The sequence below is a fragment of the Trachurus japonicus genome, chromosome 14, assembly GCF_045865225.1.
Source record: "Trachurus japonicus isolate A0001 chromosome 14, Traja_1.0".
In the NCBI taxonomy this organism is placed as follows: Eukaryota; Metazoa; Chordata; class Actinopteri; order Carangiformes; family Carangidae; genus Trachurus; species Trachurus japonicus.
The window spans coordinates 13,735,941-13,761,410 of NC_140920.1; the positions used below are offsets into that span (position 1 = coordinate 13,735,941).

At 41.5% G+C, this 25,470-nt stretch overlaps 1 protein-coding gene across 6 annotated transcripts; it reads left to right on the forward strand.

Moving 5' to 3' along the window:
* The first annotated feature begins 832 nt into the window (after window positions 1–832).
* thoc2 (THO complex 2) lies at window positions 833–25,002 on the forward strand. Of its 6 annotated transcripts, none has more exons than XR_015037604.1 (39): window positions 833–923; window positions 3,185–3,240; window positions 3,601–3,692; window positions 3,819–3,870; window positions 3,959–4,029; window positions 4,282–4,403; window positions 4,498–4,631; window positions 5,420–5,580; window positions 5,673–5,765; window positions 6,007–6,162; window positions 6,527–6,699; window positions 6,893–7,088; window positions 7,173–7,211; window positions 7,343–7,473; window positions 8,368–8,469; window positions 8,982–9,066; window positions 10,702–10,795; window positions 10,921–11,001; window positions 11,139–11,235; window positions 12,550–12,667; window positions 12,795–12,974; window positions 13,099–13,263; window positions 13,384–13,659; window positions 13,776–13,917; window positions 14,195–14,352; window positions 14,776–14,904; window positions 15,016–15,147; window positions 15,262–15,446; window positions 16,137–16,312; window positions 16,584–16,686; window positions 17,107–17,492; window positions 18,729–19,874; window positions 20,341–20,376; window positions 22,146–22,277; window positions 22,478–22,544; window positions 22,637–22,782; window positions 23,033–23,109; window positions 23,932–23,978; window positions 24,082–25,002. XR_015037604.1 is itself a non-coding variant. In XM_085797706.1 (39 exons), the coding sequence occupies exons 1-38, from the start codon at window positions 859–861 to the stop codon at window positions 23,957–23,959; spliced, it is 4,695 nt and encodes a 1,564-aa protein (XP_085653832.1). In that variant the 5' UTR covers window positions 833–858; the 3' UTR covers window positions 23,960–23,978; window positions 24,082–25,002. The 6 variants fall into 6 exon arrangements, 4 of the variants coding, with proteins under 4 accessions (XP_085653832.1, XP_085653833.1, XP_085653834.1 ...); XM_085797706.1 differs by having other exon boundaries at window positions 18,729–18,787; XM_085797707.1 differs by having other exon boundaries at window positions 18,729–18,787; window positions 24,085–25,002.
* The last annotated feature ends 468 nt before the right edge of the window (window positions 25,003–25,470 follow it).

The following is a 25,470-nucleotide window of genomic DNA, read 5'->3' on the forward strand; positions in this document are numbered from 1 at the left end:
TAAACCATCTGCAACCATGTGATGATTTAATAACACTCCTGTCATTCTCCACTTTCAATTTATCATTTGAATAATTAAATTTTTAATTGAATATCTCTAACATTTGCTTGTATTTCACAAATGTTATATTTAATATTTTATGTCCGCACACATGCATCCAGGAAACAATTATTTGCTTGTCCAAATGAAACTTAAGTGCTGTCAGGATTTGGGGTGGGCGGGTAATATTATTATTATTTATTATTTACCTATATTTAACTATGAAATCCCATTGAGATCGGAAATCTCTTTTACAAGGGAGACCTGGCCAAGGTAGCAGCCATGTAAAATCAGCCCATACAAGATTATACAATAAACAATAAAACAAAAACTCAGATACGCACACAGTTCACACCCATAGACTCACACCAGAAAAATAATGACACTCCTCCCTCAATGTATTCTTTATAATACACTTAAAATCATTCATAGATATAAATTAGGTAGTTTTTAGTTGAAGAAATGGCTACACTATTATTACTATTATTAAACCTTTAAGCTATTTTAAACGCACAAAAAACAGCAGTTGTACCTTCATATTAATGCATTTTAAATCGTTGTGTTGTGCGGGAACTGTGTTAATGACCAGAATTAACACAAAGATCCTAATAGTACACGAGCAGCTCCATTGAGAACATAAAGTTCCCTGTTAACAAAGCCTCCAGACTGAGCCCAGTGTCCCACCATGCAGCAGCCCTGAGCTAACAGCGGCAGCAGCAGCAGCAGCAGAAACAGCGGCGGCTAACCAACCAACCAACCACCACATTTGACCCTGTGTGTGCCATGATGAACTAGACATCCGGGCTGTTTGTATGGAAGATGGCGACACTTATCCTCCCTGGTGAATGGTTCAAAAACTGGGAAAAATCAGGAAAACACGAGTTGTAAGTAGTTAGTTCTGGCTTTTAACACCGCAGTGAAGGATTTAAGGTGTTTTTAAACAGTTGTGAATTGATAGCTGGTGGAAAAATTACGTAGCTTACGATGCAGTTCAAGGCCAGTCTGTCAAGTGTCTTCTGAGGCTAACAGCTAGCTGCTAAAAATGGCCTGCTAACTTTCTCTTCTGTATTATTTGAAAACAAACACGCTTGTGTTGTTTTTGCATTATACAATACGGTTTATATATCCTCTTAAATACAGTGAACGCGCCACTTTAATTTAACCTGCTAAAATTAGCTACATGCTACCACTCCAGCAAGACCCTTCCTTAGTTTGTAAACACGATGGCTATCGAAGCTAAGCTAGTTAGCATCCCTTGTAGCTTGACTCCTGTGCCGCATCGATTTCGTGCTGGTTAGCTTCTCAATTTTAAAACAATAAAAATAAAGTGTGTGTCAGAATTTAAAGTTAATAAACAGTCCCAACTCAAAACGGCGAGTGGTGAAAGAAACCAGCTCGTATCTGTCGCTGTTGACTGTTCACGGGGATGATAATAATCGAGTGGAGGGAAACGACGTTAAATAACGTTATAGAGAGTTAGCTGTAACGTTAGCCGTGATATAACTGTTGTCGAGTGGCTTGTTTACCGCTAAAACGTGTTATTTTGACAAATAAAACTAGTGTGTAAGGATTTTGTTGGATAAAAGTTACGTTATGATGAAACAAAACCTGTCGAGTTGGAAGACTTGTCGTAACGTGGTTAACGACTTGCTAACGCCAAGTATTGTCAGCTATCTGCTAAGTTAACTCGCACCAGATACTGTGTGAGACCCAACACTTGCATAGATATTTTACTGTGTTATATTCACACGGTTTACTTGGCCTTACAAATATGCACTCGGTGCTAATCGGTAATATCTGGACAGGGAGCATCATCTTAAATGTCACAATGGAAAACCACTCATTTTGGCAGCAGCAGCACGGAAGCGTCTTCTCAACATCTGGGCATCAGTAGTGAGGGCAGAAAGCAGCTGCTGGCTTTGTGAAAGCAAAAAACGTTGCTTTAATGTAATTGTCATTCATTTCCTTGAGCGCCACCATCACGAACAGGCAGAGACACAATAGGCTCGTCCGTAGTGCTAGCTGCTATTAGTGGGTCTAGGCCTTGCGCATTAAAGAAAGGCCTGCAGTGAGATGCACCAAGTCAAACTACTTCATCCTGGACCCCAAAAAAACCTGCCACTGTATCTGACAGCATTTTGACAGAAAATGCTCCAGATAGTTCCCAAGGGCTGTAAAATGTTGCTCTACAGAAAAGAAAAGAATAAAACTCAAGGCACGGATTTAAATTATGCATTTATACTCTCTTTCTACTGTGCCTGACTGTGGCACACATCTTCCCTTTGCCCTGACTGTAAAACATCTCATATATTTAATATGTTCTCTGTGCAGAGCTGCTATGAAGCTGTAATGCAACACTCAATCCAGAAGCCACATAACTTCCAAAAAAAATGGTGGTCTGTTTAAAAAGAAATCTGCTTCACACAAGTGATAAATACTTGATTATAACATAGGTTTGCATAGTGTAGTGGTAAATCCATTAAGTCTAGGTCAAAGGTCCAACCTCAGCCAGCCCTACAGATGTTCTTCACAGTCTATCTAAACTTTTTTTGTTTCTTTTTAATCTGTCCGTATATGTACATTTAGTGATGCAACATTTAGTGATGCAATTTATTGCTTGAAGTAGTGACGGCCTGTGAGCTTCATGAAAATATCAACAACAAAGCAGTTTTAGACTTGAGGGCCCTGTCATACCAAGCAATCAGTTTGGTGCCAGTAGGCCCATCTCTAACGGACCATTACATGTCCAGTAGTTCTTCTTAACACTTGGTACTTTCTACTTATCACATTCATAAGCCAACTGTGCACATCGAATCAGTGGCAAGGATAATCATCTAGTATGTTTTGGTGTGTTGACTAGTAAGTTTGGTGTAGTTTTTAATGGACAACATTGAGGTGACATCGAGTCTGATTAGTTTCCGAAGAATTTTTGAATCTCCCTGTTTATCATCCATATGTCTTGTTTTATGTGGGATATTGTAGACAGGGTATGCATATGTACTCCAGATGTAGCAGAAATGTGTGCACAGTTATTGTAACCAACTTTTACATGATTTTCCTAGAGTGGGAATACATTTTAAGATCTGTTAAGTATATGTGGTTGTTGTGTTCTAACTGATACGAGTTGTGTCCCTTTACTTTACAGTGTACAACTCTGCAAAGACCTAACAGAGAAAACAGATCATGGAAGTGAGGTTAGAGGTAAGTTGGAAATGACAGTGACAGTTTTGTTTTACACTCTTCTTTTGATTGTCTCGTAATGGGTTCAAGCTACCCTGTAAAGCACAGACACACATCCGTCTTGGCAGTTGCAATAGTTTTAATTATTCACATTGACCTATCCATTAACATTCAAGGCTTGAATGGGTGTCAGCAATACATCTGTTAAATACTTGAAGGGAGAGCACACTTCATTCAGGGCTTTTCATGTTTTATTTTTATATCTAGTTTAAGGTCAATTTTTAGATCTTAATTCCCAAAGTTAATGTTCAGCAGTCTTTTTCTGTCAGTTCACATTTAGATGAACTGTTGTCTTTTTTCCTTGTCTGTTTACCCCTGCAGATATACAGGCCGCCTTATATGAACTCTGCTGGCAAGTTGTACAGGGGAACCTCAAGTTGGATCTCGTCGCCAGCGTCCTTGGGGACATGATGGTAAAAGTTTTTTTGGTCTCTGTGTGTTTGAGTTTGTAAACATAGACTTTGATTTGATATCAACTTCAGGGCGCAGTTGAAAATTCATTGTTAATGATCCTAAACTGGTTTTGTTTTTTCCCTCAGGAACTCCGAGATGACATGCCATCAATTTTAGCAGATGTGTTCAGTATACTAGGTAAGTTTGTAAAAATATTAGCTCTTTAATATTTTTCTATATGGCATATTCCATTATAATATTTTTTTCCTGATTATATTTCCTGTAGATTTAGAGACTGGTGCACTGGAAGAAAAGAACAAACGTGATCATTACACACAATTGGTGGGAGCATGTTTGGTAAGAACCATATATCTTTATTAACACCATTCTAACACAAAGGGTGAATATGTTTTTTATTGCCAAAACAGGAGAGCTTGTGTGATTAAGCTTTACACTTAATTGTGACATTTTCAGTTTGATGCATAGATACACACAAACAAATTTTACAACATCTTTGTCAATCAGTGTCATTATGTATGGTTTGTTTCATTACGTGGGCCTATAAAGAGCCACTCAAAGGAAGTGAATAACAAGTTTGTTTGTTTCCAGTTCTTCGTTCCAGAGGCCATCCTGAAAGAGAGGCTGGATCCAGAAACCCTTGAATCCCTTGGACTTATAAAACAAGCCCATCAGTTTAATCAGAAGATTGTAAAAATCAAGACCAAACTATTGTAAGTAAACTGCACAGTTGAGTAGAGATATAGGATCCTATATGTCAACTGGGTGTACTTGGGATGCTTCATAAAGTATTTTTTCTCTTTGCAGTTACAAGCAACAGAAGTTTAACTTGCTAAGGGAAGAGAACGAGGGTTATGCCAAATTAATCACTGAGCTTGGCCAAGACCTGTCAGGCAACATCACCAGCCACCTCGTTCTGGAGAGCATCAAGTCCCTCATAGGTATTTGACAAGTCTTTTGTCATTGCTTGAATCTGTATCTTTATCTTGTACTCATGCAAATACTATTTCAAGTCTTTTGGCATTTGTTTTTATCTTGACACTAGGTTATTGATTTTCACCAACACTTCGGACAGAAACCACATTCCATTTGATTTGGTCCCCTTTTATTGTTCTCTTGTTGAGATTCAGCTTTCACTCTGTTGTGTTCATGTTTATACGGGGCTTTTCATTGCCAGGTACCTGTGTATCATAGAGAGTCTCTCCTCAAATGCTGCTTGCCATTCTTTTTGATGTCCGCACCAAAGACTGCTGGCAGCCTCATTCATACTGAGAACATGAGTTGACAGGACTTAAGCCTCAATAGCGCAGAGGCTTTGAGATAATCTGTTCTTAGAAGTGATGACTAACCTGTACAGTCTTTAATTATGAAATTATTCAGATGGGTTTTTATGGTTTATTGTGGTCTCAAGGTAACTTCTACATTTTAGGCTGCCAGACAGATAGATGCCGATGTCACTGATGTCACTCTTTCCACCCCTGCTCAGGGGAGAGCTAAACCATAGTCTACGTAGCATAATTATTTGATTTGTATTTGGATATTTCTGTCGGATGACATCACAGTTATAAATCAGGAGGTCCAGACACATGCTAGGTTTTGACCCGGTCTTGTTTTTTGATCAGCCCTTTGAAACTGTCTTGAAGGTGTTATATAAACAGTCACTTGCCCACTCCCCCACTCCCCAAATTGTGTTCTGATGTCTGCTGAGTACTGTTTCATCTGCCTGCAGGATGTTTCAACCTTGACCCTAATCGTGTTTTGGACATAATCCTGGAGGTGTACGAGAGTCGATCTGACCAAGATGAGTTCTTCCTGTCTCTCATTAAGTCGTACATGTGCGAGCCACTCACTCTTTGCCACATTCTGGGCTTTAAATTCAAGTTCTGCCAGGTGAGAACATCAATCCTTAAATGAAGCATACAGCCTGAACAATATTTTATTTGACACTTAAACTTAATTTTTTCTTCCATGTGTCTGCTCAGGAGCCCAACGAGGAAACACCTAAGTCACTTTACCACATTGCTGCTGCTCTGCTTCACCACAACCTGATAGAGCTGGAAGATCTCTACGTACATGTAAGGAAAAGAAACAGCTTAGAGGCGCACAAGTTAAAAGACATCACCGTTCAGTTTGTGTGGCACACATCAGTCAGAATATAAGTTCTGTATGAAACCCTTTGACTGTAGTATTGCAAAGTCTTGAGGATCAAACGCAAAATTTTGTGTCAGGTCTCCTACATCAAAGTGAAAACTCTTGTAGTAGAATCTGTTCCTAGACTGAAGCCTGTGCTGTTTTGTCGCCTCTCTGTCATTCCAGCTTATGCCACAAGATGCCACCATTGTAGAGGAACACAAACGAGATATCTCTGAGGCCAAGCAGATTGCCCGCAAGTTGGTGATGGTTGTGTTGCCCTCGGAGAGGAGCGAGGACAAAGAAAAGGAGAAGGAGAAGGAGGAGGAAAAGAACGATAAGGTATAGTTTTCATACCAGCCTTTTCTGGAGGAAGGCTGGATGGATGTTAGAGAGAAATGTCTGTTATTTAAAGTTCAAATTAACATGTAGCTTTGAAATGTTTTGAAATTAAATGACTTGTGAGAAGTTATCTTTACATTTCCTGTCCTCAATGTCTCAGGTGCTGCATAAGTATTATAATGTACAACATCATGTTTTCAGTTTATATACATAGGAATAGATTTAAAAATGCATCACTTTGGAGCATTAGAGCAGCTGTTCGTTTTTTGCTACTACTTTAACTACCTGATTAAATGTTACTGAACTTTGGCATGTTTAATAATTCACTGACATTAAGTTGCGTCTCTTTTTTGTGCTCACACAGCCACCTGATAACCAGAAGCTCGGTCTGTTGGAGGCACTGCTTAGAATTGGAGACTGGCAACACGCCCAAAGTATTATGGACCAGATGCCTTCCTTCTATGCTTCTTCTCACAAGGCCATTGCACTGGCTCTCTGCCAGCTGGTGCACCTGACTGTGGAACCTCTTTACAGAAGGTGCTGATTTTGTCATGTATCACTTACTGGCCATTACGTGTAGTCAGACCAAAAAGCACGCGCTAGTACCTCTCATTCCACGGTTAGATGTTAGATGTCCTGTCGTTGCCAATATTTCATCTGTATAAATCTTTCAAAAAAAGAAGAAATGTAAAGTGCAAGCTCCGACACACTGTCTGTCTGTTCCTCCTAGGGCTGGTGTCCCAAAAGGGGCAAGGGGATGTGTAATACAACCACTGAGGAACAAGCGAGCCCCTCGGCCTGCAGAGAGCTTTGAAGACCTACGCAGGGACACATTTAGTATGCTCTGCTACCTGGGCCCTCACCTCTCCCATGACCCCATCCTCTTTGCTAAGATCGTGCGTCTGGGCAAGGGCTTCATGAAAGAGGTACTAAACTTTAACCACTGTGGTACTAAAAATCTGCAGTTTAAATCTAAAATCATACTAATTTTGGTTTCCTTAACTTCCCAGTACCAAAGTGATGGCAGACCTGATGTCAAAGACAAACTGGTGAGTGTGGAAATAATTATTTCAGTTGATTAATGTTTAAAGTGGCACAAGTGGATCTTCCAGGTTATCTCTGCAGTATACTGTATGTTACTCTGAGGATTGTATTCATGTTAATTAAATTGTTATTGCAGGACACATTGCTGAGTTGTTTCCTGAGCATTGCAGACCAGGTTCTACTCCCCTCACTCTCCCTGATGGAGTGTAACGCTTGCATGTCTGAGGAACTGTGGGGTCTCTTCAAACTCTTTCCCTACCAACACAGGTGAGTTGCACACACTGCATGAAACACTCTGTAATTGAGTTGTTGGATAGTAAAACCCTCAGGCAAGGCTTCAGGGCGGTGTTTACTAGCCGTCATGAAAGCCAGACTCAGGTCTTCAAACCATGCTTGATTGTGTGGAGTGCATTTTTCTGTGGCATTTGGAAAACCATCTTTTCTGCTCCTGGGCAACACGAGGATTTTATTTTTAGATTCTTTGTTGGGGTATTTTGGCACACTGCTGATTAATAATGACGCTCCACACTCCCATTGGTGTTGTTTTCCTTGTGGTTGTCACAACTAATAATGCAGTTTCCTTATTACTGAAGTTAGCAGCACTTTGTTGATAATTTCACACAGAGAGGATTTGATATAAACTGAAAAATGACTGAATAAATTTCTTCTCTGCCGTCGGTGTATTCTGTTGAGGGGTTCTATATAGGTAGATGGGTAGAAGGGAACAGCAGCACAAAAATACAAGAAATTTAGACAATAACATATTCATACACAATGAGTACAGTAAATCAAAATGTGATTATGTGATTTTCACGGGTAAATTAATCATCGAGGAGCAGTCCATTTTATTCAGCCGGTCGCTAAAAGCAAAGGAGGAAGCAATCTACCCTGCTTTGTCAGGCAAAGAGCTATACATACTGTGTAAATACAATTTTTTTATTTTTTTTTATTTTACAAATTTTACTTTTCAAAGACTATTTTGAATTGCTAGATGTACAAAGTCACATGTCCTGTTGATGTTAAAATTGTTTCCCTAAAGCTTACTGGGCTGTTAAATTGTACATTCCTGTTGTCCTTCCATGCCAGTCCTTTTAAATGTTTTGTGTGCAGCAAAACCAAACCCTCTCATTAATTGTGTGTTCTCTGCCCATACTCCCCCAGGTACCGGTTATATGGACAGTGGAAGAATGAGACATATTCCAGCCATCCGCTGTTGGTTAAAGTCAAAGCGCAGACTGTGGAAAGGGCCAAATACATTATGAAGTAAGTCATTTTGCACAACCCAATGTACTGATAGCACATGCTCCCCTGTTGTGTATGTCTTTTTTAATTTGTTCAATCTGTTATTAATTTTACCAGCTAATTCAGACCAGTTCTGTTTTGGAGACAATTACAAGATTGATTAAAAATTAGTACAATTTGAACGAATGGGTTAAACCTGCAGCCACTAGGTGTCTGTTAAGGTATCCTATGTACTACTACTATTAAGAGATGGATTAATATTTTGCATCTCAGTGTTGGCTGTGTTAGCCATCAGTGTAAAAATTAAATACGTGACTTTGTACACTGTATTTTGTGTGTCTGTTTGTGTTGGGCAAGTCATTATTCCAACACTGTTATGCTGTAGAAGACAGTTATGTTAAGCTGACAACCATAAGAACATTTTCCAATTGCTGTAAAGCTTACAGAAGTGACAGTCTTTGCTTAAAGCACTCTGTGTCGTCTTGTGTTTTTTAATCTGCTCTTTCCTGTCTTGTGCTGTTTTCCCTCCACAGGCGGTTGACCAAAGAAAATGTGAAACAATCTGGAAGGCAGATTGGCAAACTGAGCCATAGCAATCCCACCATCCTTTTTGATTATGTAAGTGTTTTGCTGTGCTTTCTTTTATTTCACTTCAGTCTCATTTTGAATGACGCCAGCTAAACTAAGAATCTGCGGCAGAAAATAATTGATTCTGAACATACAAAGGAAGATATTGTGTGCTCTTCGTTATGGTTTAGTACATTTCCAGGGCGTTGCTAGTTGAAAATGGTTATTCGGACTAGAGTTGGGCGATCTTGACATTTTCAGATCGCCCTAATCGCCCCCTTGGAGATCGCCGATACACAATGCCGTGGGGGGAGGGGGGTGCGGCTGCACAGCTGTAGCGTGTTGCATTGCCCCTTTTCCACTACACAGTTACAGCTCTACTCAGCACGGTTTAGGTCCTTTTCCATTATAACTGAGTATTATGACTTCATAGTTCCTCCTCAGCGGGGATGGGGTCGTCACACCACGGCGGCTACGCTCTCTTTTTTTTGATCCTCTCATCAGCTCCAAACTCACTCATCTGCACCGTGATTATGGACCACAGCCTGGTTTTCCACACAGCAGTCAATTAACTCTCGTGAAAGAATAACAACAGTGGCAGTACAGATCAGTGGCCGGTGTGTTTTTAAAAGTAGCGGGTTTGTTTCTCGTGTTGGACTTCGTGCTCGCGACTCTGTCAGTGATGACGCTCTGACCAATGAAACATCAGCAAGAAAAAAACCATTGTCGATCGTCCTCTGAATCGCCCATACATGATCGGATTGCCGATCGGCACAAGCCTAATTTGGACATAAGGAAACTGCAGGGCTTACTTCACGAACACTCGCAAACATCCAAGGACATAATTAAAATTCTTTATTCTGTTAGGGCATATCAGAATAGCAAAAAGATCCACAAATTCCTCAGGGTAGCTAGTGTTCGGATTAGGGTTAACCCCAACCTTTACATATATGGCCAGATGTCACTGACATAAAAAGTAGGGTATAAAAACAAAAAGATATTAATTTCCATCATGATTATGTTCAGTAAAAGCTTAGCAATAAAAATGGAGAAAACATTTTTCAACAACAGAGAGAGGGGGTAAGCCAGGTTACAGGACAGATCTGAAATGTACATTACGTCCTGAGCTCTGTGCAAGTTCGCCTGAAGTAAATCCAGCAGCTTCCTTGTGTCCAAGAAAATAAATGATGTTCTACAGCATGCAGCACCTTGCTTGTCCTGTACACCAGTTATATTTTTTCTGGCCTTTTTGTGCCCTCACAATTGTCTCTACTCTGGGAATTGCCTGCTTCTCATGCCCTACTTATAAATTCTGTATCCATGTATCTGAGTAACACTCATATTAAAGTGTTAGCAAAAATTTGAAACGCCCTCAGTTTGAGTAAAGTATTGTACAATACTATGTCCATACTAGCCCCACACATTAGATTTTGTGCTACATAAGTGACATTGTTGCATGTTTCTCACCATGCTGTGTTTGTATTGGCTCTATATAATGCAGTTATAATGTGAAAGAATAATTGCACATGCAGTAGTGTGAGCATGCATCATTTAGCATTTTTTAAAGAGGCTCCCTCAGGGTTGCATCTAAATTGTTAGTTAATGGTCTGGCATCAGGTCAGGTATAATCTATATTCTATATAGCCACTGATGTTTTATCCACTCATCTCTCTTGTTGTGTATCAGATGCTGTCTCAGATCCAGTGGTATGACAACCTCATCGTTCCAGTGGTGGACTCCTTGAAATACCTCACATCACTCAACTATGATGTCTTGGCCTGTATCCTACACTGTTCCATCTTTATTTAGTGCCTGTGTGTGTGAGAGTGTGTAGATGGCGGCAGTGTGTTTTTATGTGGGTTTCTTTCTCGTTTTCTGTGTTGTTCCACTTGACTCTGCCTTCAGATTGCATTATCGAGGCTCTAGCCAATCCAGAGAAGGAGAAGATGAAACATGATGACACGACCATCTCCTCTTGGCTCCAGAGTATGTGCTGTCGCCGGTTAACTGGCCTGTTGCCATACAACAGTTGCATCAATCATTTGCATGCAAAAGGAGAGAAGCTGTTTGATGTTTTATTGAGTGTCTAACATACACCTGCTTTGCTTCTGTTGTCAACCAAGGCCTGGCAAGTCTGTGCGGAGCCGTGTTCAGAAAATACCCTATTGAACTCGCTGGCCTCCTTCAATATGTCACCAATCAGCTCAAGGCAGGAAAGAGGTACGTAGCCCCAAATGATGTAATATGCAGGAGGCACTACTTTGAAAAGACTACTTTGAAAAGACATCAAAACAGACTAACTAGAACAAAGTTTTCAAGATAAAAGCCTTCCCTGTTCTTTTATGGTTGTTGGCTGCAACTATAGGACATATAAACACGTAGACAATAAAATGTCATAAAATAAGTCTACGTACGACTTTATCTTTTTTCTATTCTATTTTTATTCTTTTTGTATAAATCCTAAATTGTATATAGTATATGCATATTTTTTGCACTAGAATATTTTAATTTATTCCATTTTATTTTATTTCTATTTTTCAGGGATGCAAACAGCACGCCGAAAAGCGAAACTCGTGTGTGAATGTGTGAATCGTTCAGATCCGAAGAGTTTTTGTTTTTGGGAGGGGGGGGGTCTCAGCGTCTCAGCTGGGGTCAGTAAAATGTTTTTCTAACAGGCTGACAGTGACAATCACGTGGAACTGAGGCGAACTCATTCATGGTTGTCTCTGATTATACTGAAAACAGCCGACCTCCGATGTTGACGCGCGACGTGCGTGCTCGTTATCCAAAGCGGCGCGTATCCGCGTGCAGTCGGTGCGACAGCAACGCCGTTTTCCCCCCGTGCACGTGGAGCTGTGGCCGCGGACATGCACGGTTCCCTACGTTGCTGTGTCAGGCAGATGTTTCCACGGAGCTCTGCCCCGTTTCAGAGGTGAAGGAAGCCTTAAAGACGTCGCCTCCGCGATGTAGAATGTGTTCAATTAAAGTGAAACTAACACATTATTATTACACACTGAATGAAACATCCCATGTCTTTATTTATTCAGTTTATTTTAATAGTAATAATTATGACTAACATTCAGTGAAGACCTAAAATTCAGTATCTCCAAAATTGAAATATTGCAAAGGATTAAAAAAAAAAAAGCATTTTTAATATAGAAATGTTGGCCTTCTGAAAACTATGTCCATCTATATGCACTCAATACTTGGTTGGGGGGTTGAACTACTGGAAATTGACTTTTCCATGATATTGTAATGTAATCATTTGTTAATGGTGAGCACCCCCCCCCCCCACACACACCAGACAATTCCTCTCTTTTTTGGTCCTGAGCCGTTTGCATCCCTGATTTTTATCCCTACCTTTAACTATTTCTGGTATCGTAATGTTTGCACCTTACACCACGACAAGTTCCTTGTGCTGTAAACCTGTGCTGTGACCTTCCACACACTACACTTATTCTTACATGTGTCTGTTTGTTGCTGTTGAATGTGGCGATACACATTTTTCTGTTTATGTCTTTCCTCTCCCTGCAGTTTTGACCTGCTGATCCTCAAAGAGGTGGTGCAGAAAATGGCTGGCATTGAGATCACGGATGAGATGACCTCAGAGCAGTTAGAAGCCATGACCGGAGGGGAGCAACTCAAAGCTGAGGTATATGGATTCAAGTGCAGTTATCATTCCCGAGTGCAGTCTTGCGTAAAAAATCTGTACGATTTTCCGTGTCTGTGCTGACTCCATGCTCACCTCTGTGTTGTTGTGGATGTGACTCTGTCAACAGGGAGGATACTTTGGCCAGATAAGGAACACTAAGAAGTCATCACAGCGTCTCAAGGATGCACTGCTGGACCACGAGCTGGCTCTGCCACTGTGTCTCCTCATGGCTCAACAACGAAATGGTGTGGTTTTCTTAGAAGGTGGAGAGAAACATCTGAAACTCGTTGGCCATCTCTATGACCAGGTATACACGCTCTCTACTTCTCCACACATGTGCTCACTCAATAACAAGATTAATCTAAATCAAACGTATTACAATGTATTTATATTTGTGGTTGTGACTGAGGTTAATCTTTGTCTCCCTGTAGTGTCATGACACATTGGTGCAGTTTGGTGGTTTTCTGGCCTCCAACCTCAGCACAGAAGACTACATCAAGCGGGTTCCCTCCATCGACATCCTATGTAACCAGTTCCACACTCCACATGATGCTGCCTTCTTCCTGTCTCGCCCTATGTACGCCCATCAGATTCTGGTAAGTCAACTGCTCTTTCATACCCTTAAAGCATCATGTGATTGAGAAAATACTTGAATCAAGACAAAAATCTGCTCCAAATAGGATACTATTGTTTTATTATTCCCATTTTACTCGCAGTCTAAGTACGACGAGCTGAAGAAAGCGGAGAAAGGCAACAGGCAGCAGCAGAAGGTTCACAAGTATGTGGCAGCCTGTGAACAGGTGATGACGCCAGTGCACGAGGCCGTGGTGTCTCTCCATCCTGCCAGGGTCTGGGACGACCTTCGTCCTCAGTTCTACGCCACATTCTGGTCCCTCACCATGTACGACTTGGCTGTGCCTCATTCTGCCTATGAACGCGAGGTCAACAAGCTCAAGGTACAGATCAAGGCCATTGAGGAGAATCCAGAGATCGTGAGTAAACTGCACTGCAACCATTTTTGTATTTTACACTTAAGTTTTGCAGCAGCAGCAGCTGATGCAAATGTCAATATTGAATAGGATATTAATGTTGTTCCCTTCAAATTTAGCCCATGAATAAGAAAAAGAAGGAGAAGGAACGCTGCACGGCCCTGCAGGAAAAACTGCAGGAGGAGGAGAAGAAGCAGCTGGAGCACGTCCAAAGGGTTTTACATCGACTCAAACTGGAGAAAGACAACTGGTTATTGGCCAGTAAGTATCTTAATGTTAGAGCCAGTGACACAGCTGATGTATCTCAGTCTGCATGTGTGTAGTCTTCTCAAGTGACTGTTTCTTCTCTGTTGAGCGTATGATTGATCATTATACACAAAAAGCTAAAGTTCAAGTTCTCCCAAAATAACTTAGAACACCTACGACAGAGCTGATCAAGTCATTTCTGCGATCTTACTGTCAATATTGGAGGTGAATCTAATGTTCATTGATCCGTCTGTTTGCTCTTACTAAGACAACTTTAAATGCTTATCGACAGAATCCACAAAGAATGAGACCATAACGAAGTTCCTCCAGCTCTGTCTGTTCCCACGCTGCATCTTCTCTTCCATCGACGCCGTGTACTGTGCCCGCTTCGTCGAGCTGGTCCACCAGCAGAAGACGCCCAACTTCTGCACCCTTCTGTGCTATGACAGGGTAAGGCACCTAAACACACTCAGACTCTTATGCACTTGTGACGATAATGACTTGTGATATTTTAACAGCCGTCTTGTTAAAGCTACAAAGTGCTTTATAGAAAACGGAATAAACATTAATAATGTGATTAACGAAGGGGAATAATATAGGCTCTAATTTGGCCCAATAATGCTTAAGAAGAAATGTAAGTGCCAAAATGTACTGAGTGGTTCAACGACCGCTCAAGTACACCATTAATTTAAAGCTTGAAAGGAAAGCTCAATAACTGCGGGTCTATTAACACCACTTTAGTAAAACTGAGCAACCACATTGAAGTGCAGCTCTGACATACTTGCAAAAACCATGCAGATTTTGTAGCTTTCTCCATGTGGCGCATTAAACGTCTTTGTTTAAGCAAACATGCTGCAATGTGTGGCTCTGCAGGTCTTCTCTGCTATCATTTACACTGTGGCGAGCTGCACGGAGAACGAGTCTCACCGCTACGGACGCTTCCTCTGCTGCATGCTGGAGACAGTGACACGCTGGCACAGCGACCGCGCAATCTATGAGAAGGTATCCCACTAGCTGTTCTCTCTGCGTCTATCATTGATTTATGTTTGTATCATTTTCTAATGTTAGAGGAGCTGGAAAGATGATCTGTGTCTTCTTATTGTGTGGTCATAGGAGTGCGTCAACTACCCCGGCTTCCTGACCATCTTCAGAGCCACAGGCTTCGACGGAGGCAACAAAGCAGATCAGCTCGACTATGAGAACTTCAGGCATGTGGTGCACAAATGGCACTACATGCTGACTAAAGTGAGCAGCCCCTCTTTATCGTTGTTGTTGTTCTTTACATTTCTGTCCAGATAATGTCAGCAGAAGCCCTCTGTGTTTATCTGTACTCATGTCCTCTGTCGCTGCTACATCCAGGCGTCAGTCCACTGCCTGGAGACGGGAGATTACACCCACATCCGGAATATTCTCATCGTACTCACCAAGATCCTTCCCTGCTACCCGAAGGTCCTGAACCTGGGCCAAGCTCTGGAGTGCCGCGTCCACAAGATCTGCCTCGAGGAGAAGGACAAGAGGCCAGACCTCTATGCCTTAGCAATGGGGTAACACAGCATTGTGTGCTGTTCAGCTCTCTGTGGAGCATACAGTTATCATATTTTATGAAGTGTGAAAATAACATGGAAACATGGGAGATGAAAAAGCAAGAGTGGGAGTTATCTAATGTGTAGAATTTATAGATAGAGACGCAGAGGAGTGGTGAACGTAAATCACACATTTGAGTTCTGCTTTCACAAGGAATGGCGTGACAGGTTGTTGGCATTTTTCACGGTAGTCAGGGCATGATAGTTTTGGCTTTAGGGTGGACATTAGAGGTGGTATGTTTTTGTGCAGTAATTTATCTTTTGAGTGTTAAGCTACGAGAGTTAAAACGATAATCTTTTCCAGCCACTGGGATTCCTAATGAGTCTTTAAAATAACATTACAAGTCCAGTTGCTCTTATTCTACATCTGCTAAATAGCACACAACCCAGATTTCTGAAAGCCTTCAGGGACCGATTCTTTTCTTGGTGAAGTCTGTACTTAAGTGTGGACGCTGTACCTGGTGATCAGCATCCACTTGATTTATTTATAGGCAAGCACCCAGGGGGTTTTATTTGCAGGGAAATGCTGCGCTGACAAAGCTCAAGTACTTGAGTTTTCTCCTCCCTGAATGTTTTAAACTGTGTGACACTCAGAAGATGTTTTGAGCTTCTTGTTTGCTGCCTTGTGCAAACCCTTTATGCGTCTTACAGTTATTCAGGTCGGTTGAAAAGCCAGAAGGTGCACATGGTTCCTGAGAATGAGTTTCACCACAAGGAGCAGCCAGCGCGCAGTGCCACCCCTGCCAGTCAACAGAACGGCCCCGGCAGCACAGGCAAGCCTGCCACCAGCACAAACAAGACCGAGGAGGGGACATTAGAGGATGGTGGTGAGTCACTAGTGACATGTCACGGCTCTTTCAAATGCAACGCTTCTTCATTTCATCAGTTCAAATGTAGGAGTCCAGGTACATTAAATATAAACTCCTGTTGTTAACTCTGGCATTTAAAAGAGTTTATTTGGACCCTTGTGCACAACTTTTTACCAGAACATACATGCAGTATGCAATGCAGTTGGCACGAACAGATGCCACATACTCAAACGTGCATGTCGGTAGTATTAATAAATCCTGATGCAGTTCTTTGTTTATTTTTCGGCAGATAGGGGAAAGGACAAATCTCAGGGGACCACAAAGCCAGTGAACAAAGCCAACAGTGCAGCGGCCAAAGTGACCACCAGCAACGGGAACGGTGCTCTCAACAGGTTGGTATATGAAGAAAACTAAGCAGTGGTAACGTGCCTTGTGGCTGTTACCTGTCTTGTAATGGCTCAGAAGGAATACTGTCCTGTTATCAACAGAATCTGTCATGAACATTTATGCTTCTACAACTGACTGTGCTAGAGCATGAATGGGATTTCTCAGAAACACCTGAAGGAATGTCTAAATGTCTTTTGGTGGTCAAAGGTCTCATGACCTCTTGAAGGGAATCCCTTCAGATTTGGCACAAACTTCAATTCACTTGGATGAACTGATTAGATTTTGGAGGTCAATGTTACAGTAACCTTACAATATTGATTCTTGAATAATCTGTAACTTGAAACTAGACTGAGGGCATGCAACCGCAAAGTGGTAATGGTATTTGAATAAAGGAGTTAAGAAAAAAATCTTCCTTCCTCTTGCAGCACCAAAGCTGTTAAAGAACGGGACGAAAAAGAGAAGAGCAGCAAAGAAAAAAAAGAGAAAAAGGAGAAGACACCAGGCAGCACTCCAGAGACAAAGGCCGAGAACCGTCGGGAGAAGCAGAGAGACGAGAGAGCAGGGAAGGAGGAGCGGGTGGCACGTGAGGGTAAGGAAAAGACCCCCAAGGCAGACAGGGAGAAAGTGAAGGCCGAGGAGAAGAGCAGCAAAGATGACAAGGCCAAAGCCGGCAACGGGGAGCCCATGGAGCCGTCCAGGGAGCGCGACGCCATCAAGGAGTCCAAGAACAAGGAGAAGGGAGACAGGAGCGCTGTGGCCGGGTCCCTAAAGTCACCAGTTCCCAGATCAGAGTCAGCCGAATCTGAGAGGGGTAAGAAACCTTTCTGTGTGTCTCTTAGACAAAGGTGTTGAAATAAGTGCCTGCTCTGCCGTCGACTGTTTACAATGTCTGTAAACATACCAATCCCATCATGTTTTTTAAAATTGAATTAAAGCAGAAGTAAGGAGAATATTTGTGTTAATATAAGTCTTAAATAGTTATATTTTCCGACAGTAATCACTTACATATACCCCTTTCCCACTGGCCAAAAAACCCGTTTAAACCCGCTAACAATCGGCTTCTGGTGGCAGTGGGAAAGGCGCACTGAGTCGTTGCCGAGTCGTTTCGTCGACGCGGGTCAAACGACTCGGCAAGCGACGCGGGTTAAAATCACCTTTAATCAGCTCGGCTCTGCTCGGCTTGCAGTGGGAACGCCAGACCCGGGTCAACCCGCTAATTTACGTGACGACGTTGAGCGTTACGTGATGCTACGTCATCGCGCCGGTCGCGTCTCATATCACGTACCAAAACAAAGCTCTGCTCCGCTCCGCTCTCACTCGAGACTGGGATCAAAAGATCAATGAACACTGACTGAAAACGATTGAAAAAAAAGAAAAGAAACGACAGTGTGTTTAACTGACGTGTTGTGCCGCGGACGAACCGTCACATGGCCGCGGCAGACTCGGCCGACAGACCTCCGCGGCAGGCGGCTGTGGCATGACTCGCACCGCGGATGAGAGCGGGGCAACATGGTTGCTCTGTCTGATCCCCCCGCGGGGGGTCAGACTCTGCTTATTTTGGTCAATGGGAAAGGGGCCAAATGCCGATTGTTAGCGGGTCGACCCGCGTTTAAAAAACCCGCGTCGACCCGCTAATTTTAGTGAGAAAACGGCTATAGAGTGTTTGGTCCGAAACACGGGTCTGTCAGTCACTCTGCTCTGCTGTAAGCCAAGGAGAAAACTTTCCTTGTATCCTACAACCTTTATCCAATGAGGAGAGAGAATGGCATGAAGGGCTGTGTGTGCAGCCAAGGGATGCGCGTGAATGTGGTGACGTAGGGACGAGGACCAATAGATCCATGACGAGGGCGGGGGCTGCTAACTCCATCGGCTGACAAGAAGTTACCCAAAACGACCAGATCGCTTACTTCTGCTTTAAATGGATCTAATTAGGCAGCGTTAATTTCAAAACATTCAATTTAAAACATATCAAATGAAAATCCTTTAAAAGCATTGTGCATTTTCAAATAGGAATTGAACACAAATGTCTTTCTTGTTATTTTTGCAGATCACAAAAGACGAAAGCTCGACAGTCACTCTTCTCCGTCCCACTCCTCGTCTGTTAAGGTTAGTATGGCTTGAGGAAGGCTGTGCCCGTTTCTTCTCTATCTACCGGAGCGTTCCCTGCCGTTGCACATTCCAGCAGCCCTGAAGATCACCAAGGAGTTGTCGTACATGCAGGCATGGCATCTGGAAATCTCAACCAAATTCATGGGAGTTGGAAACCATTCCATGGACATCAGCATAATGTTTTGCAGAATTGGAAGCAGCAAACCCCTCAAGGACTTAGCCAAGAGAATATTGTGTATATTGAGTATTTTCATATTGAAATATTTATCTATTTTCCTATTAATGAAAGCAGTCAGTGTGCCTTGGGAAGAAAGAAAATTTTTAAGCATTTCTATATTCCTCGTGGATTTTTCCTTTTTTTTTTTTTTTTTTTTTTTTTGAGAATACTATTCACCTGAAGAAATTCGGCTTGCCAAATCAAGAGCTTTCGCCTTTTCCTATGGCAAAGTTGTGTTTTTTTAGTTTGTTGTGTTTTTTTTTTAAAACATCAAGAGCAGCATTTTACCATTTGAAATGGTGCCCAAGATTTTTTTTTTTTTTTTTTTTTTTTTCAAGCTGAGAAGAGTTCCTGGTTAAAGTGATGTATTTTGTTTTCCCGTCAACGTTCCCGGATCCAGCGCGAGTCGGATGATGTCCAGCAAAGCACTCTGGAACGGAAGCGCCTCTCTGCGTCGGCTGAGTCATCGGTCCCATCCTCAAGCTCCGTTTGTTAAAACGGCCTGCATGCAGTCTCCACGCCACACGATGCATGTCCAGTCAGTCCTGCCGGCCCCTACAACACTATCCCCACAACCACCAACGTCATCAGCACCAGTCGCACTACCTCCTGGCAAGCGTTCGATGGAAAGTCGGAGCCACCAGCAACTGAGATCAACGCAGAAATTGAATGTCACAGTTTTGAATCAGCCAAAAATGCAGAGGATATAAGCCTGCCCCTTCAAAGAGAGAGAGAGAGAGGGGGAAAGAGTGGGCGAAGCCTGAATCGTCGGGAGCATTGCCCACACCACTGGAAGCTTGTGATAGGTCTTTATTTTACCCTCCCGCCAGAGAAATAGGCTCCATGTGTCTTATCCATTCCTGAACTGTAAGTGACAGCAACAGTTACCTATGTAGGGATGCAGCACATAATAAGAGTGATTTGTCTCACACACACACACACACACACACACACACACACACAGGCAGACACATATCCATTATATACAGCACTTGCACTTTAGATGTACTGAATACCAGCTGCGCTGTAGAACTTTTATATCATGCTGTCTGTAGTAATAAGACTAGCAGTTATTTCATATATGCTCAGGGTATTTCTATTTTAAGTATTGACATTCCAGATGTTGAGACTATGAACTCTCCTCTATGTAATAACCTTGTCAAAGCCTTAGTCCTTGAAGGTCAGAGGTCAAGGGAGAAGTATGCTGTTGGTCTGGCCAGCCCCGACTCCCCACCCCCCCACCCCTTCTTCCAACTCTCTACTGCTGTCTGACAACCTCCTCCCAACCCCCACCCCCTCCCAGCTCATCTGTCATCTCCATTCATCCCTACAGGACAATAGCAACGAACCCAAGGAGTCCACATCCAAGGTTTGAACCGACTCTGCTACTTGTTCCTTCCCTCACACTGTCTGTTCTCTTTGTTCAGTTGCCAAAAATATGTACAGCTGCTGGTGTGATAAAACCCATTTTTTCCACCATCCATCTTTTTTTTTTCTACATGTTATGATAAGAAAAGAAATAGTGGATTGATTCATGTGTAATGGTATCCTTAAAGCTGCATTAATTGATATTTTTGGTCATTTAGAGGCTGTAAGATGGAAATGTTACATTTAACATTTTGCCACATTTCTAAGAGAAACTGTCGTCTTTTTATTCATACAGAAGATGTAGTGAGACGCTACGTTCACTTGGAGGAGTCATGTTTCTGTCCATGTGACAAATGTCAGGCTGATGTTGAGAATCTGTTTTCCACCAGTTTTCAAGATGAGATATCACATAAACTGTTAAGATGCTCTACACCTTTCACTGGCTCGTCCTTAACTTTGATCCTGTAAACGGCATCAAACGGCAGTCAGACAGAACGCCAGTTCCTCATGTGGCTGGAAACTGAGTTTATGGAAGTGAATCTGTGAGATATAAAAACCAAAACGGTAAACAGGCTGAAAGTCTCCATGAAACAGAGAAGTGATGACGTGATGACCCTGTGGGGTTGTCATTGCAAATGATCCCTTTGACATCGCATTCACACAGTAATTGGATCTTTTGTTAATACAAAGAATATTGAATAGTGCAGCTTTAAGGTTTTTAATTCGTAGCAATCGCCTGAAAACATTTATCAGCCCCAATTTCTTGTTCCATTAACAAATAGTTTTATTGTAGACAAATTATTATTACAGCTCATTTGGACCCAGATTGAATCTGAAAAATAAACACCAACACGTGTGGGTCTCTTCAGTGTTTGTCACGACATTGAATCACAGTGAATGTTATTAGGTTTCATGACACTGATGAACAGAGAAGATAAACAAACCTCAACTAACTGACCTGATTTGATTAGTGTCCGTCTCTCTTCAAGCTAATAATCAGTGGAAGCGTCAGTTCCTGCCTCGTTTCTGTGTGGATCTATTTATCATCTCACACGTCTGCACAGTTTTACTGTTGATCAGTGCCATTGTTAATGTCTCTGTTATTCTGTCTTATAAGACAGTAAAATGTGTCCAAGCAGGTTTTATACTTCAAAAACTGCTGTTACCGTGTGACTAAAGTATCTCACACTTTGGACAGAATGGAGGAACATCAGTATCGAATGGGCTTGTGCATGCCTCAGACCATATCTGTTGTCACTTGCTCCCACAACATCGTGTACAGAATATGTACACTGTATGGAAACACTGAGTCCCTATGTTTAGCATTTATAAGCAGTAAACAAATAATAAATGTTTTACAACAGACTACAGTGTCATCCAATGTATTGACAGTGTAACAGATTAGTCTTTAAGTATATTTCCAGTTATTTTCAACTTGAACCGTAAGTTTTAGTTTCTGCTGTTTCGCTAAGAAATTCATCACTTACTTCATTAGCGAGTAATTTTTTTTCACTGGGACCCGACATTGGTCCTCTAGCACCAATTGACAAATACAATTTAGTTTACTGAGTTGTGATAATTGTTTAATGAAATTAGTTTAGGGACATAGAACTTGAGTGAGTGTTGATGCTTTAAAATGTTTGTAGAGTTGGTCACGGGACGCACTTGGCTGAGAGGCGGCTCAATAACACTCAACTTTAAAGGAGGTCCTGACAACATTAAAATCTGTTTGTCTGTCTTTGTCCTGTTCATACATGAATGTCTTCGCAGCACCACGTCAACTACAATTCAGTAGCCCGGTCCAAGAGCAGAGAGAGGGAGACGGAGAAGAAAGAGTCAGAGAACACACAAGGCCGATCCAAAGAGAAGAAGGAGGAAAAGGATCGGAAAGAGAGGAAGCGAGTCAGTATTTCAAACCACCACTGCACTTATTAAAATGTGACTTAGGGAAAGTCTCACACCCCCAGATCGCAACTCTTCTGACATTTCGGAGTTCGTCGTTTCATAGTCGTTTGATTAGAATGAATTGTAAATCACCTTGGACAGGATGTGATGTAATGTTGCACTTGTTAACCGAGTGTATGTAATGTTTTGTGTCTCAGGACCATGCTGTCAATGACCGCGAGGCGAGCCAAGAGTCCAAACGCAGAAAGGATGAGAACGGCACCAGTAAGTTTGTTCTTAATGAGCTCGAAGAGGCCGTTGACCCAGCGAGTACGCTGCAATGAAGTGAACCTAACAACAAAATCTTCTCTTCCCAGATTCCTCCAAAAACAGCAAGAGCGCCAGTCCTTCCTGCGACTCCCCGCTTTCAGCTGAAAAAGAGAAGAGCAAAAGATCCAAATCTTCCAGTAAAGAGAAAGCCGAGTCTGTGAAACCTGAGCGAACGTCCTCTGGAGGCAAAAAGGTCAACTCCACTTGTCACCCTCCACCAGTGTCACACACTCCCCTGCTCCGTCTGTAGAGCACACAACCTTTAATTCAGGAACTTTTAGTCTTTTTGTCACTCATCAAAACAGCTCTGACTTTTTCAGCGTAACTACCTGAACTCATTGAACAGATTTAGATGTCAGCTGATGTTAAATGCTCAAGTAAATCTTATTTCCGTTACTATTGTTAATGTTTCTAATGTTTCTCCTTGTGTTCATGTGCTACAGGAGTCCAGACATGATAAAGAGAAATCTGAGAAGAAAGAAAAGAGGGACAGCAGCGGAGGAAAGGAAGAGAAAAAGCAATATCCTTAAACGTAGAGAGACACCGAGATCATAACGATGGTGTGTATTTTGCAATATTGAAAGGTATGGAGTTGTTTTTACTCTGCTGCTCCTTTGTGCCACAGTCACACGTAAAGCAGCTCAGCTCACCTGCTTTGTTCAAGGCCACATTTTCGGTGGATTAGCTTGTTTTAACATTACGTAAACTCTTATGTACCAGTGTTTCAACACGTGCCCTGGCACCACTAAATCAGTTTTCCATTATGAGTGTGTGTTTATCTGTTGTGTGTCGGTAATCGCACTCAAAAGCAATAAGTGTTTAATTGCACTAGATGCCATATTGCGTTTTTGCTTGTAAACATAATTTGGTTTCAACGCTCCAACTATAACCATTTGACTTGTCAAATTTTAGCATTTAACCCAGCGCTCATTTCTGCCTTCAACAGCCACCGTCCCCTCTGTGTGCTCTGTAACATGGATCTCATAACCTCTGTTAGACATTTTAAAAAAAAAGAAAAACACTGTGTTGCATTGATACTGGTGCTCGCTCATCACACGTAGACTCTCTAAGGAACCATCACTGGTTCTGTCACTCCCTGCGTCGCTAAAAAAGACGTATTTGTAATTTGAAGGTCGCTGATCTACATCATGTTCCACTGTAGTAGATCACACAGTGAAAACATCACAGTCACAGTCAGACAGTGACAAAGTAGAGAAGCCGTCTGGATAGTTAAAGGCTTCTGTCTATACTCTGTCAGAACATGTGTTGGGCAAACAAATATTTCAGCACTTGTCAGCATTTCAGCCTTTGATTAATTCACCATTTCCCTTAACGATCACACTCATAAATCCTCTGACAAGCACAGATAATGTGCACTAATCAGTGAAGGTAAGATGTATTCAGATTCTTTGTAAACAGCACCTGATAAACCAATGCAGCGGTCAGTTTTTGATTTGATTTTTTGATTCTTTTTTTTCTCTCTGATCCACAGCAGAACTGGAGAAGCTGTGCTTTTATCTGCACGTCATCTGCAACGCCATCTGTACTACGTTGTTAACTCGCACTCATTTCTGCCCGTCTTGTTTTTTTTCTGTAAACTCCCCTCCCTGTTATTGTTGTTAGCTGTAGTTATTTCAACTTGCAGATCACCTTGTTCTTTTTCCGTTTCAGTATACAGTAAATCAGCTGCAATGTTTTCGTTTTTTTTTTCTTTTTCTTTTCATTATTTTCTTTTTTTTTATTATTATTCAGTACGGGCACAATGTGCTGCTCCTTTCAGTGTTGTCACTATTTGAATTAGAGAAACGGTTACTGTATCAAATGACCTCTTTGGTATCATCCGGTCATGGATTCAATAATCTTATGCTTGAAAATTTGTATTTTTTTGTACCTTGTCAGGCTCTGCTTTGCTTGTTTTATTGGAGTTAACGTGCTTTCCATACTCACTTACCTCATATCCTTTTGAGATACTTAGATACTTTTATTTATTTATCTCCACCTTTTAATCCAAGTAGGACAGTAGGCACAAGTGAGGAAAATTATACAAAGGACCAGTTTGTATATTGTGTACAATAATAAAGAGGGTAACATGAAATTCACATCATGTTATTTTTTTTTTCTTTTTCTCTTTTTTTTTGGATGTCCCTTACAGTCCTTGTGATTTTGTGTTAATCAGGTTTTTACATAATTTATAAAAAAAAAGCCAATTCAACCTTCAAATGTAGAATTGTAAAGAAAAAGTCAAAAAGACAAAAAACCGACACTCTGTACTCCAAAATGCAACTGTTTGAAATGACTTTTGGAGATTTTATCTGCTGTACTCAATGAGTGTAAGCTTTTTTTTTAAAAAAACGACGACGAAAAAAACCAACAAAAAAAAACAATAAATAGTTTTCCTAGTGTGTCACTTTGATATTGTCTCTCACTTGTCTTTCTCCTTCTTCACACACATTCAGCTGATCATCCACAGACAGAAACTAGGAGTTTACTGAGTTACTGGTTGTAGCACAGACACAGGCGGAGGGGCAGAAACATAGAAGCTTTAGTTTAAAACACCCAGTTTTGACTAAAACTTTTTATTATACATAGTATATAATATAAAATATAGTATAGTGTGTGTGTGTATATAGTATATAAAGACTGATCATTGTTACTGATGGATCAGAGTCTCAAACGGGAGCTGCAGATCGTTTACAACAGATTATTCTCACTTCCCAGATGTTACATAAAACGATGCAGAGGAAACATTGTGTTTTATGGACCTCACTGTGCCATAAAGAGTCATCGAAGGGAACTGATATGACATTAAAGTTACAGGGATGTTTCTGGGAGAATAACTCTAGTTGATTTTTGTAAGGGAATTGAACAAAGTGTTCTAGTG